The sequence below is a fragment of the Lynx canadensis genome, chromosome B3 (genome assembly GCF_007474595.2).
Source record: "Lynx canadensis isolate LIC74 chromosome B3, mLynCan4.pri.v2, whole genome shotgun sequence".
Taxonomy (NCBI): domain Eukaryota; kingdom Metazoa; phylum Chordata; class Mammalia; order Carnivora; family Felidae; genus Lynx; species Lynx canadensis.
The window spans coordinates 46,807,142-46,821,848 of NC_044308.2; the positions used below are offsets into that span (position 1 = coordinate 46,807,142).

The following is a 14,707-nucleotide window of genomic DNA, read 5'->3' on the forward strand; positions in this document are numbered from 1 at the left end:
CCATACCTTGCACTTGACAATGGTTCAGTAAGTAAACTTATAAATGTTGTATTTACATATAATACAAATGGAGACGTAAAGGATGGCAAGAGTCTCTCACGTATCTCCATTCTCCTTCCACTTCCCCTCATCCACTCATCTAAGACATATTTGTTGCTTAACTGCTGTGTGTTGAGGACTTGAGATGGCCTAATGGCCCAGAAGTCATGTTACACAATACAAAAGTAAAAGTGGCTCTTTTAACACCCTCAAAATACCTGTATCTTTTAGACACAAATCAGTCCTTCGAAGATCAACATTAACATTATGAAACTGCTCTCAACAGACAAGATCTGGTCATTTTCACAAGAAACAATTTAAATTCATAAATCAGACCCTAAAATAATCTAATATGCCTTAGGACTGTCAGGACTCAAAGGCCATCTCTCTTTTGTCTATTCCTGTCCTCCAAAACCATGTATTGAACACCTATTAAATGCCACACACTGGGGATGCCTAGTGGAAAATGATGACAGTCTTGAGTATGAAAGAGAAAAAAAACCTAGAACAAGATTTCCAGCATTCACCAGTCCCTAGAACTGTAAGGTCCAAGAAGCAACCAGGGAACTCCTTGGAGGAGCTAGAAATCTGAAAACACTAAACTGTTTGCACCTGCCTTTTGCACGAGGAGTTGAAGATGGAAAGGAGTACGGATGAAAAAGAGGAGCTATCGGCTTCATTTTTCCACCAGACAACGGTCATTCACATCCCCACTGACTGTCCACTGACTGTCCATTTCCTCACTTAGATTCTAGCAACTGCCACAAACCCAAGAAGAGACAGAACATTTCGCTTTCAAAACCAGAAAGAGTATAAAAGGACATAGCACAAAGAAGTAGCTATGAAATACAGTGTCAAAGTCCTTAGGGGTCCTTTGGAAGAATGTTTGATAGAAATAACCCCCTTTTCTAACAGACGTCAAGTTCCATTTCTCAATGGGAAGGGAACTCAAGTAGCTCACCTAATGACCCAAACCACCACTGCTTGGAGGGGAAGGTACACTTCATTTTGCTGCACAAGGAAACACCACAAAACCACAGCACTCAGGGCTCAGGTCATCATCTCACAGTTTGTGGGTTAAAGCCCCGCATCAGGCTCCAGGCTAATGTGCAGGGCCTGCTTGGGATTCTCTCTCTCTCTGCCTCTCCCCTGATGATGCTCTCTCTCTTGCTCTCAAAATTAATTAATTTTAAAGAATTAAAAACAAAAAAACAAAAAACAAGCACTCATGAATTCTCATCTGGTAAGCAATCATTCTGTTCTTAAAAAGGTGTAGCTGCTTGGGTCTACCAAGACCACTCTTGCAGAGTGTCTATCTGGAATACCTGTAAAATGTTCTTAACACAACTTGGTGGTTTTCACCAAATGTTCTAGTAATTTAAAACTTCTTGCACTCAAGCTCAGGCCAGGATGAAATATTTGTTATTTGACAACAATAAAATAGCGCTTTAGGGGTTTTGGGCCCTGGGGCAGTGACAAAAATTAGAAAAACTGACGGCAGGAAGTTGGGCTGCCTCCTAAGACTTACCAAGGAAATAAACTTTTTAATGCAATGCAGTTCCTCAAAGAAATGTCAGTTTTTAGTCACAGTAGTGGATAAGTCCTTCCTCTGGGACAGCAAAAGGCTAAATGCTAATGCACACATTTAAGAAACAAGATACCAAATTAAAATGTTGTATTTAAGTCACTTAAGTGTCTGACTCTATTTCAGTTCAGGTCATGATCTCACAGTTCTTGCAATCGAGGCCTGTGTCAGGCTCTGAGCTGACAGCACACGGCCCACTTGAGATTCTCTATCTGCCCCTCCCTCCCTCTCTTACAAAATAAATAAAATAAACTTTAAAAAATTATATTTAATTCACTCTCCTCCAAGTAGTTAATAGAATAACCTTAAAATTGTATTATAGAATACTCACATGAAAATAATGTAACAAAAAGGCAGCATCTGTCTGCTAAACTGACTTTATTTTTTCCATTAGATATGATTCAGTCACATTTGTTCAGCAACCACCTTCAGAAGCACAAGCTAAACAAAAGACAAAAACGCAATCATGATGCCCTTTAGGAAACTGCAGGGAAACGTAAAGGCAACGTACAGAAATTCAGAGTAACAGAGTTTCTTCAAAGACCTCCCCCATCACCATTGCAGAAAAGCCAAGAGTAACTACACAACAGGGACTGAAAACCCAATTATGAGGGGAATTTGTCGTCTACTTCCTTTCACTCATCAGATTACGCAGATATAACTGTGTGCCAGACACTGTGCTAAACTCAAGAGACAAAGGTCACACGTTGGCAGCCTGCAGATGAGCTGAGTTTGGTCGATATCATTCTTTTCTTGCTAATTTAAAAGTCGGAAGATCTCACATCAACATCCAGATATCTGAATTCTTTAAAAAAAAAAAAATTGAGAGGTGATAACATGGGGCAGGATTCCTTTACTGACAATTTTCAACAGCAGTAAAGAAGCAACGAACTCTACAGCAAAGGGCACACTTACCAGTTTGCCACAGTCTCCACCGTGTCCTACTGTCCCCCCAACAACACACCCAGAAGTCCACTCATTCATGTCCTTGCCTGGGCCCTGAGGTACTTAAGTTTTCCACTCCTACTCCAGGAAGAAAAAGGAGGGATAAAAATGTCTCCTGTGCTTCTTTAAGAAGCTTAGAGTCTAACGAAGTCGCAGACATGATGAGTTACAACATGGTATCATAGAAACTACAGAAGATGAATAACTAGGGAGCAAAAGAAACCCTAAGAAAGGTGCAATTAACCCCACGAAGGGGAGTGGAAGTATCCAGTCACCATCACAGGGGAGAGGAAATTTGGGGAGGGTCTTGAAGGATTCTCAAGGGGGTAGTCTGGCAGAAAAGTGGACGGAGGTCAGCTCCCATGTACAGAAAGGTGAAAGGATTAAGAGAACATGGAGTTTTCTGGAAACGGGGTTAGGTAGAAAAAGGGCTTCTATCACCTACCACGATAACAACTTGGAACTTAAATGTAGCAATGGGGAGCCAAGAGAGCCTTTAAGCACAGGCTGACATGATCAAATTTGTCCTTTCAGGGGAAGATTCTGAGAGCACTGTAGAATATGACCTTGGGACAAAGAACCTTGCTGGCACACACCCCTTTGGATGCTGACGTGCATCCCTTTTTGGTTAGTTTCCTGCTGCTTAGAAACCCTACATTCTCTGCCAATGATACATGTCTTGGTTAACACACTTGTTACTTCTTTCACAAACCCATATGGGTCAACCAAGTTAACTGTCTTAAATTGGCATAATTAAAATGCTGTACTTGGGGCACCTGGGTGGCTCAGTCAGTTGAGCATCCAACTTCAGCTCAGGTCATGATCTTGCAGTTCATAAATTCAAGCCCCACATCGGGCTCTCTGCTATCATCATACAGCCTGCTTCAGATCATCTGTTCCCCTGTCTCTATGCCCCTCCCCCACTTGTCCTCACTGAAAAATAAAACATTTTAAAAAATGCTGTACGTTAACATACAATACTGACCTTTGAAAGAGTCAAAATGCAACAGACTATGTCTCTACAGATGACCTTGATGTCATACAACAAAAATGTCCTCTTTCACCTACCATGCTTCCCTTCCCCACTTGCACCATCTGTGAGAGGACCTACAAGCTTCTAATAACATATCCTGCATCTGACGCGTGGCACAAATTTAACTTTCCTTATATTCAGATCACTATACATATGCCCGAAACACCATCCTCAACTACCCTTCAATGAATAAACATATTAACTCGAGCTTTGATGAAAGGTCTGAACATGGTAAAGACATGTGGGTTCAAAGGAGAATCCTCTTACTCAGTAGCCTACTAGCACATCCCCCACGAAACAACAGCACAGAAAAGCTAAGAAAAAGGACACCAGGCTGCTGCGCAGAAAGAAAATCAGATGGAACAGACACATGCCCTCAAAGCAACGAAAATTAAATCAGTTTCCATTTTCTCCTTCAAACTAAACCTAATCTCCAAAAAAAAAAAAAAAAAAACCTAAGGCAAATCAATGCGAAGCTCTTTAAAAACTATCTCAGTTATAACAACCCCAAACACACTATTTCCCAGACCTTTTATTGTTATAACAAACAAAACCATCTTTCACTTCTTGTCATTTGCAATTACCATGCCATAATTGAAAATCAGTGAATCACTATGGAGCTTAGGGGAGGGGGGGGGCCTACAAGCTCAGAGCTGTCGCCATAATCATCACAGAATAAACCAACAGTATCAAGAGTTCTTTGCTCATCCTTTTTAACCTGTGCATCGCAGAGACTCTAAAAAACTTTATACTCTGTAATTCCCCTCATTCCCTAAAGATGGCATGATATTTCAAAGCATTTTCCCCTTCAAAACGTTGCTTTTTCTCTTCTTCAACAGCCAAGATGAGGCCTGCACCAGAAGACCTCAACATAATTTACAACCTATGTTGTAGGAGCCAAGAATTCAATTAAGAGAAAAATTATCTCACAAGGGTCTGGGCAATTCAGCCAATTAGCCCTGGTGGAACTCTGCTAAGAAAAGAACCCAAACCATTTAACAAAAGGCTTCACAAGTCAAAAGGAACAGGCTAAGGCAGGGGCAGGGGTCAGGATTCCAGAAATCTGGGTCTGGTCTGCAATCCTGTCGCAAAGCCACCCAATGCCCTCGGCCTCCAACCCTTAGGCACACCTGGAGGGGCCCCGCTGTGTGCTCTGCAAGGGGCTCGGCTCCCTCACGGGCCTCCAAATCTCACCTCAAATAAAAGCATTATCCATGTCCTTAACAATTTTTAAATTTATAGACCCAAAATGGTCAACAGCAACAGGGCTGAGCCCATTATTTGTGATCAAGCTCTATTTCCACAATCTGATGAAACTGAGTTTCACTCTGTAGTGAAAAGAAAAACAACTAGCACTGGCGTGAGCAAGGCGGTCTCGCCCCTTCGGCTGTCCCCACGCCACACCCTCACTCTCTTGCCCCGGGCCAACATGCCCTGGAGTCTGACCAGACCTGGCTCAGCAGACTCACCTTGGTGGCCTCTTCTACACTCTCCCTCAGGGCCTGCAGCTCAGCATCGTACTGCTCCTTCAGTTTGTCCATCTCCAGGTCGTGGCTGGAAACCTCTTCCTTCAGGGCTCCCTTCAGGGCGGTGAGTTCACGCTCCCGCTTTCTCAAGAGGTCTTCCTGCTCCTCTTTGGCGATGAGCAGATCCTGAAGATCCTGTTTTGCCTGTAAGAGTTCCTAGAGACAGAAGCATGAACAGGGAGGTAAGGATTAAACATCTTTGCTGAATGGCCCTACATGTCCCCTCCAGTTGGGTGGCCCAGACGAACGGCCATCCTCTCAACCTGTCCTCTCTGACTCTCTCCTCACTATAGTACGCACCAGTTTAGACCATCTCCTCCTCATCCCTTTCACTCCTCTGACGCCATCATTCCCCTAGATTTGTTTGCCTTTGTTTTGAGATTTGACTTGAAGGAGAAAAAGGGAAACTGATTTCATTTTCACTGCTTTGAGGGGGCATGTGTGTCTTTTCCATCTCACCTCCTTTCTGTGCAATGAATGGTCTGTTGCCCTCACAAAGGGCTCATGTGTGCTGTTGTTTCACTGGGGGACGTGTCCACTGTGTGGGCTCACTTAACTTCACGCCCCCCGTGGGGCCCTGCATGTGGTCAAACCCTTCGTTCACAGCCCTGGTACTGGGAGGACTCTGCCCAGTCTCCTGTCGCACTGGGGCAAGGCACACACTCCCATTTTCTCCTCATTCACTGCCAAGAGTTCCTGAGAAAAGTCACAAAACTGGGGCAACACGTTCCACTACAAATCGCATTACCTAAACCCAAGCGTGTCCTGCCAAAAGTTCGCATTCCTTGTACTTCACCATCTTTGTCTCAGACCTACTCGGCGATCCTCAAGTTCAGGACACTCCTCTCCTGCAGACGCCCCCACATCACACTGGCGGGACCCGGATGCGGCTGCCTCGGCGGCCCCTCCACCCCAGCTCTTCTCCGCACACCCAGCCCCCTCCCACCCGAAGCCACTTCCCACACCACGAGCTGCCCCTTGCCAGCCTGCTCCAGGCCTTTCCTCCATCAGCGATCTGTTTCTCTGTCACATTGTCCTTTTCTCTTTCCTTGAGTCTGTATTCTTTCCCTCAGGGCACAAGAATCCACTGGGTCAAAAAGCAACAACAACAACAACAACAAGCTTTGCCACTAAATTTTTATAAAGTGTAATTTCTGTCCACTGTGCTTCTTGACCACTTAGTCACTCTTTAATCTCTAGCTACATGGCCTTGGATCCTACTGTACTAAGACTGTCCCCTCCAAGGTCATAGTGACCTCTTAGTCAACAAGTCCAGGCTTCTCCCCGGTCCTCACTTTTCTCCACCAACCCTTCTTTGATCCTCCCAACCTCTCTTTAAAATTCTCTTTTGCCCTGCAGTTCAAAGACAGTACTTGCCTGTTTTCTTCCCTCAGGCTGCTTTTTCTATGACAATCTTCCCTGGCTTTTCTCTCCCTCTTCCCAAAAGCTAAGATGATCCCCAAGAATGCAACTTCGCATTCTTTATTCTTTTTTGGCAAGCTCATCGGTTGGGTTTTTTTTTTTTTTTTTTCCCAACTATTCATTCTAAGTAAGTAACTCTCAAACCTTTACCTCCCAACTCTTATCTGAGTTCAGACCTGCACTTCCAGTGACCTGCCAGACACATCCATCTGGATGTCCCACGGGCACCTAAGATTCAGTAGGCTTATATTTTTCAGCGAATTCTTCATGTTCCTTCCTTTCCTCCTCCTTTGTTCATTATTCTTTTAAATGGCACCACCTGCTTGAGAGCTTAGAAGCATCCTTGACCTCTCTTGTCCTTGTCCTTCACAACCAAAATGTTAGCTCTGTAACATCCTAGAGATCCTTTCCCTCGCCTCCCTGGTTTAGGCTCTCCTGCCACCCAACTACTCACTGCATCCAGTTGCTCACCTGTGGCCCCTATGACGTGATCCTCTGTCTCAAGCGCCCTTCTTCCCTCTCAATCCCACCTGCCTCTGCCTTTCAGAAAATCCCTGAAGACTCAGAGCAGGATCTCCTGCAAGAAGTCTTCCTTGAATCCCCTTCCTGATACCCATCTCACTCTAGCGGTGTGTCTCAGAGCACTTAATGCTTTTACCTTGCAGTCCACAGAGATTATTTTCTTTCCTCCCCTGTTAGACTGTCAGCCCCTTGAAAGAAGGATATAGATCTGACTGTATTTTTGGTGCACAGATCAATGATATTGGGAATGTGTCTGTTCTGAGTAGAAATAAATTCACACATGAAGCAGGGCAGAAGTCTGGAGATGTAAGAATTCTAAACTGGTCTATTTTTTCACTGGTGGCTTCTGAGTAAATGCACACCCTGTTCTCTTGGAATTCCTGGGGAATCAGAGGAATGGCTGCCACCTGTGGAGCTGAGGCCTTGGCGATGATAAACTACTTTCCATTCAAGAAGTATGTCGTTGATGAGGGGATGAAAATATGACTGACGATGGAATCTCTTAGCCTTTTCTCTGGCACATGCACATGCATTGAACCAGTCCCAGGGTAGAGCCACATGGCACAGACCAAGACTCAGCCCTTCAAAAATCTCGCTAGCAGGCACTGAGAAGCTCAGAAGAAAGGTCAAGAGATTCATCCAGGTAAATAAGGCAATTCTGGTTCTTCCAAAGCACCAAGCACAGAACACATATGCAAATCTTATGAAAATATACCCCATCCTGACACGCACCAAAGGGGACATCCTGGTGCCGATGCTGCCGGCCCCTTCTTAAGCGGTATCAGAACCACCCCCCCCATCACTGCTGTGACTGGCCACCCCATCAGGTCTTCCTGGGCTTTCTGCCAGCCTCTAACAGACATTGTGGTTCTAACTCCACTTCCTCCTCTTACTCTCACACATTTCTCAATTGTTTTGATGATAAGGCAGTTCCTCTTCCCACACTTATCTTTCCCAGGATGTATCTGGGCTTTGCGTTGCCTGGTGTGCCCTGCCACCAATGCATGTCAAGAACCTAGGTTTCTATGGTCCATTTTACACCGACGCGCCATTATCTGCGGTCGTGGCTTTGCTTAAGTGGCCTGTGTTGTACAAATCCAATCAGATTACACCTCACCCTATCACTTAGTAGCACTTGAGGTTTTCCAGGGTAGAGGCCAAAAAACCACGAGAGATTTCAGAAACTTTACCCAATCGCCTCGGTATCCTCATTTCCAGTTATATCAAGCCAAAGAAAGCAGAAAAAGTATATAAATTTCAAAACGTAAGTAAATACCCATCAGAGGTGACCATGCCTCTCTAGAGATACCAATCAGAAAACAAAGGAAAGCTTTGCCCAATCAGAATCAGCACTTTCAAAATTCATATGCATTCAGGCTAAGTGCAGATAACAAAGTTTCCAGGAGATAAAAGCCTAGTGAGTATGAATGTATGTGAGCAGGGAGAGGCGACAGATGTGATTGTGCTTGGTACATAGTATATAACAGGAACTGTGGTAAGGATTTCCAAAAATCCTAAGAGATGAATATTCAAGGCGATTAATATTATTCTCATTCATAGATGGAAAAAAAAAACCAAAACAAACCCTGGAGCTTTGAGACACTAACATGCTTACATTCACACAGCTTAGAGGTAGAAGATTAGAACACAGACTGGATACCAATGCCCCTTCTCTTAATCACACAGCCTCTGCAAGCCTGACCACAAATCTACACACTCAAGAGGGGCTGAGGAGCAAACAATTACCCTGTGTTCAGTCTCTCAGCTGCAAATGGAATAGAACACTGGGTATGGCTGGAAGTGCCTGTAAGGAAGTCCACCTCTTTTTTTAAATTTTTTTTTTTTTCAACGTTTATTTTTATTTTTGGGACAGAGAGAGACAGAGCATGAACGGGGGAGGGGCAGAGAGAGAGGGAGACACAGAATCGGAAACAGGCTCCAGGCTCCGAGCCGTCAGCCCAGAGCCTGACGCGGGGCTCGAACTCCCGGACCGCGAGATCGTGACCTGGCTGAAGTCGGACGCTTAACCGACTGCGCCACCCAGGCGCCCCGAAGTCCACCTCTTTAAAGAAAAGACACATGCCCGGGGCACCCGGGTGGCTCAGTCAGTTAGGTGTCCGACTTCAGCTCTGGTCATGATCTCACGGTTCATGAGTCGGAGCCCAGTGTCGGGCTGTGTGCTGACAAGCTCAGAGCCTGGAGCCTGCTTTGGATTCTGTGTCTCCCTTTCTCTCTGCCCCCAACACCAACTCACGCTCTGTCTCTATTTCTCTCAAAAATAAATAAACATTAACAAAAATTAAAAAAGAAAACAGACATGCCCAGAACCAGGAAAGAAAAAAAGCTGAAAGAAAAAGAGAAGCCCACTCTGGGGCCTAGCTGTTAGCAGCAGCAACAAGTGGCTGTCTGGAAAGCAGACATTCCAGAATATCCACAGCAGCAACTTACTTTCCATAGAAAGCCTCACTCCACACACCACCTATTGACAGGTATTCCAGGTCAACCTGAGAAAAATGCTGATCTCTTCCGTATAAATGTTTCCCAGAAGTTCAGCAGGGGTCCCCATCGCTGGCCCACACTCACTGAAAGGATACGTAAGGGTTTTGTATCAAAACTGTAGCTGATAGGAATTATGTAAATTTTGTTCTCAGGAGAACAGCCTAGAAAGCACATCACAGCTGATGAAAACCATGATTACTTTTTAGTACTTTTTGATTAAAATTTGTGTAATAATTCAGTAATATCCTGCAAGTTTAGAACTATTTAGAGACCTCATTTCTGAGCACAGTCTATCCTCAGATCAATATAATTTCAATACCAGAGTATTTCAAGTACTTGCTCGTGGCAAATGCCAGGGATAAAACATTACCAGATTCTGTTGGAGTGAGGCCCATCTGTCAGCACTGTAGTCTCCCATCAAAGATGATGGTTGGTAATTAGAAAACTCCACTGTCATGCACTTAGAGAGAGGTCTCACGTTCACCCCTTTCCCCCAGAATGGAGGGAAATGCATTCACAGACAAAGAAGTGACTGAAAACTTGTCCCATAATCATTTTGTAACCTGAATTTGGTTCAGAACCATCAATTGTTTAAGAATAACAAAGTCATCTTATTTTTGGTCAGTTATATGGCTTATCCCAAGCAAATTGTATTTCTTACTATTTCTTTCTTTATATCTTCTTTTTAGCCATTTTATTCTCTCCTAATGTTGCTTTACTGATGCCCAGTATTATTTAACAAAATGTGAAGTATTAGAAGAGATTTCATTAAAAATCTTATGGATTGTGGCAAGCCTCACAAAATAAAAAGCCTTCAAACTTTTTAAAACATTTAAAAGCAGAAGTGTTTAAGGTGCATTGTGTTTAAGAGCCTGTTCTAAGCTAAATGCCATGGAAAACTTGGCCATAACTATAATCTGTTATTGGATTCCCCCAAGCCACTTTTTATTAAGATATGAAGAATAAATTGAACGTGACAAAGAGATAGGGTCTATTTTATTAGTGGTATAGAAACCATAGATCAGGTTTTAAATGTTGCTGACAAGTAATAGGAACTTGATTAAAACAGTGAGGATGAATTTCCAGAGGAGAAACCCACTTTGGCACAGAGAAGCTAACTGTACCCCCAACTAATCCTGCAGAAAGACAGCAGATAACAGTCCTCCTGTTACAGGAAGAGGCAAATAATGAGAAAGCCAGCAACCCTGGGAACATCTGTAAGAGCAGATGTGCTCTGTTTCCTTTCTGTGTCTCTCATTACCAACCTGAAAACACATCACCAAAACTGAGGTTCATATGCTTATCCTAGTTACCACTGTAAATAAGTCACTAAACTATTTGATTAATTAAATCATATTCATTAATATACACTCAGTACACTGTGCTTAAAGAGGCAAAGAAGCACGTGGCTCAAATCAGAATTATCCCCTTCTCTTAAAAAGGTGACAATTGTAAAAAGATTTAAAAACTGAAATCTATTCCTTTGCTCTGTTGCTTAGTGCTGTGCTAGGCAAGAAATGGGGGAGGAAGCAAAGCCAACATGTCTTTGAATTAGCCGGCTAGAAGAAAGGGACAGAGGCATCTGGGTGGTTCAGTTGGTTGAACATCCAAGTTTCGCTCAGGTCATGATCTCACAGCTAGTGAGTTCGAAACCCACATCAGGCTCTGTGCTGACAGCTTGAGCTTGAAGCCTGGAGCCTGCTTAGGATGCTGTGTCTCCCTCTCTCTCTGCACCCTCCCCCCCCCCCCACTAATGCACGCACATCACTCCTCTCTCTCAAAAAAAAAAAAACCTTAAAAAAATTTTTTAGAAGAAAGGGACAAATACAGAATAAAGCAAGGTCAAATGTGCTAACATGAACCTAAAAGGATACAGCATACCAGATAAAAAGAACAACTAACAATTATAGGTTTCATTTAGTGAACAAATTGAGCAACTTAAAAGACTTCCCAACAGCTAACACCTTCCTCTTTTAGAATCAATAAAGTGTCCATACAAGAATCATAGGATTCATGGCAGTCTTCTATTTAAATTTGTTTGTGAAGCTACATTTTTATTGAAAGCCATAAACTGTTCAACGACATCATTTCTGGAAGCTTACCCTTAGGAAATTTTTCTAAAGTAGTAAAAGGATACATGTGAAAAATGTTCAATACATTTTTACGTAATTGAAAATAAAAAGAGAAACAATAAATATAGAAGGATGATGAAACGTATTACGGTTTATCTCCTTAAAAGATGAACTATGAAGACTATAGAGTATAATAAGGAAAAGTGTTTCTGAAAAATGAACTTCTAAAAGCAGGTATTGGGGCACCTGGGTGGCTCAGTTGGTTGGGCGGCCAACTACAGCTCAGTCATGATCTCGCGGTCTGTGAGTTCAAGCCCCACATCGGGCTCTGTCCTGACAGCTCACAGCCTGCTTCATATTCTGTGACTCCCTCTCTCTCTGCCCTTCCCTGCTTGCTCTCTGTCTGCCTCTCTCTCAAAAATAAAAAAAACAATAAGAAAATTTAAAAAATAAATAAAATAAAAGCAGGTATCAAAGCTGCAGGGGCACTATAATTGTCCCTAAATTACAGAAGGGCAGATGAAAGTTCTCAATGGATAGGAAGGCAACCAGAAAATGCAGAAAAATAGTCATTAAAGTGTGCGGAAAATGTTTCCACCACCTGTCCGTTTCAAGATTTCATTTTATGATGTTTTAATACTTCAAGGACAAATACACCCATTTTCAAAGCCTCATTCTAATGCACCTTGTCTTTGTAACTCAGCCCTCTGAAGAAGGCAGCACCACGAGAAGCAGTCTAATCCCACAAATGTGGTGGCTTTTAAGATAGAGGTCATTGGATAAAAAGGGAAATAGGTGCTAAGGAACAGGCCCGAGATCTGTTTGGGAGAAAAGGTCCAAACAGAGACAGAGAGATGGTTGTGTGGGGAGAAGAGAAGAGATTTCCCCCTGCCCATGTGAAAAATGAATCCATGGGTATGCCTATCCTGGGTGGCCACAAGCTCTCTGCTCTCCATCGCTGCCAAGTCATGGGGAAGAGACTCTAAGTTCTAAAGAGCAAGAACTAAAATCCCTCCTGGGCAATTACTCCAAAACCAAACAAGGAAGGGGGTGAGTAAACACCTGACAGCTGACACTTACAGGCAGCCAGAAACTTTAACTCCAAGACAGGGGATGAAGAAAAGACCCAGGTCCTTAGGGGGAAAGTGGTAGAAAATAAAAATTAAAGGTTGACAGGATACCTTTATTTTTTTATGGGCTTTTTTTTTTTTTTTGCATCATTCTAAATTTTGTATCATTTATTTGTGGCTGTTCCTATAAACCAACGCTTATAAGGAAATAAATGTCAAAACTATGCCAAGAATACAGGTTATGATAGTATTATAGCCAACATCAAAACATCTAAATGAGCGCAGAGATACAAGTTCTGTCTGTTTCTGAGCCTCGATTATACCCAATTCCCAACAAAACAATGTCAATGTTCATAACCTATGTGTGTATCTACCACCTCAACAGAATGGCAATCTAATTCAGGGGAGAGATAATGATGGTCTTTGGAAAACCACGCAATCATCAACAAATGTTAAGCAGTGGAAAGAGTCAACCTCATCCACTGAGTCATGGATTGAGAAGAGCTAAATATTCAGTAGGGAATATACTCATACAGGCAAAAGCCAGATAGGCAGCCTATGTACACAGCAAATATATTCATTCATTCACTTATTCATTCATTCATAATGCATCCATCCAACCATCCACCAAATATGTGCTGAGTGCCATATGTCCCAGTCACAGGTACAGCTATTGCAGATAAAACACTAAGCCAGTCATCACCAACCCTGCCTCCTACAGCTTACAGTCTTGTAGGAGCCTTAAACAAAAACTTAACTATGATAAGTGCTGTATGGGCACTAACATCTTTAAAATGCTTTCTCATAATTAGTATTACTTACAAAGTGTTTTTACCCAAAGTTTAACCTGAATCTGTTAGTGTTTAGATCTAACCTCAAATTTACTGGCAACGCACAAGATAGTGGAACAAGTTAATGGACCCCATAAGGAACAATCGGACAAATCCAAAATATGGGCCATTGGTCTGGTCTCTTCCAAAAACCAATGGAATGGAAGAAAGCTGGAAATATGCACCAAAATCTATACAAAGACAAACTCAAAGAGAGAAAACAATTAAAGCAATATGGGATTCTAGGTTGGATCCTGGCTTGGGGTATGGAGGAACAACTATAAAATATACTTGAGGGACAACTGGTAAATTCTCAGTAAGGACCAGGTATTAGCATTACTGTCATATTATAGGAATTATTAATTGTTTTAGGCATGATAACAGTATTGTGGTTATAACAAAATTCCCTAATTTTTTTAAGATGCATGCCAAAGAATTTAGGAGTGAAGTGTGGTATTATCTGTAATCAACTGTGAAATGATTCAGCAAAGACAAACAGATGGACAGATGAAAAAATAATGGGATAAATGAAGGGACAGATGAAGAAATGGTAAAAGTATGGCAAAATGTTGACGACTGTTGGATCTGGGTTGGAGCTCCATGGGAGTTCATAAATTGCTCTTTCTACTTTACTGTATGGTTGAAATTTTTCCTAAGACAAGGTTTAAAAACTATTAATCTAGAAGGAAATAATACTGTGATGCTTTTATGGAATCTAGTCATAGGCACAGTGCAGCAAATACACGTAACAGACTATGGCTCATAGTATCCAGTCTGCCCCACCTCCACCCATCCCATCCTCTCCAGGCAGATGCTTTCATATCAGCTGATCCCACAGTCCCCCTTACCTCAATCAGAGCTCCCTTCTCCCTGTCCTCGGATCGTTTAGCACTGTCCAACTCATCATGCATTTCTGAGAGCTGGTCCTGAAGATCTCTGATCTCAGTCTGGTGCTGTTCCCGTTCCATCTTCACCTGGAACAGTCTGGCAGGGAAGGAAGCCCATTAGAGAGACTCTCCTGGGCCCAGCTTTTTTTCATCCAGTCTGATTACGGACCTTAGGATGGTCAAGCAGAGTCATCTAAAGCCCCAAAGAGCCTCCCGTGTTGTCCATTCTATACTGAACAAGGCATCACAAACCAGAAAAGGCACTGGTGAGAACTCA

The 14,707-nt window shown here is 42.8% G+C and overlaps 1 protein-coding gene across 3 annotated transcripts in view; it reads right to left on the reverse strand.

Moving 5' to 3' along the window:
- Positions 1 to 14,707, reverse strand: part of CGNL1 (cingulin like 1) — a 156,221-nt gene that overhangs the window by 73,627 nt on the left and 67,887 nt on the right. For all 3 annotated transcript variants that reach the window (XM_030318098.2, XM_030318097.2, XM_030318095.2), the window contains exons 7-8: positions 14,392 to 14,527; positions 5,072 to 5,284 (exon numbers count right to left, since the gene is read on the reverse strand). In XM_030318098.2, coding sequence (XP_030173958.1) covers positions 5,072 to 5,284; positions 14,392 to 14,527 — 349 coding nt within the window. The remainder of the gene's footprint in view (positions 1 to 5,071; positions 5,285 to 14,391; positions 14,528 to 14,707) is intronic.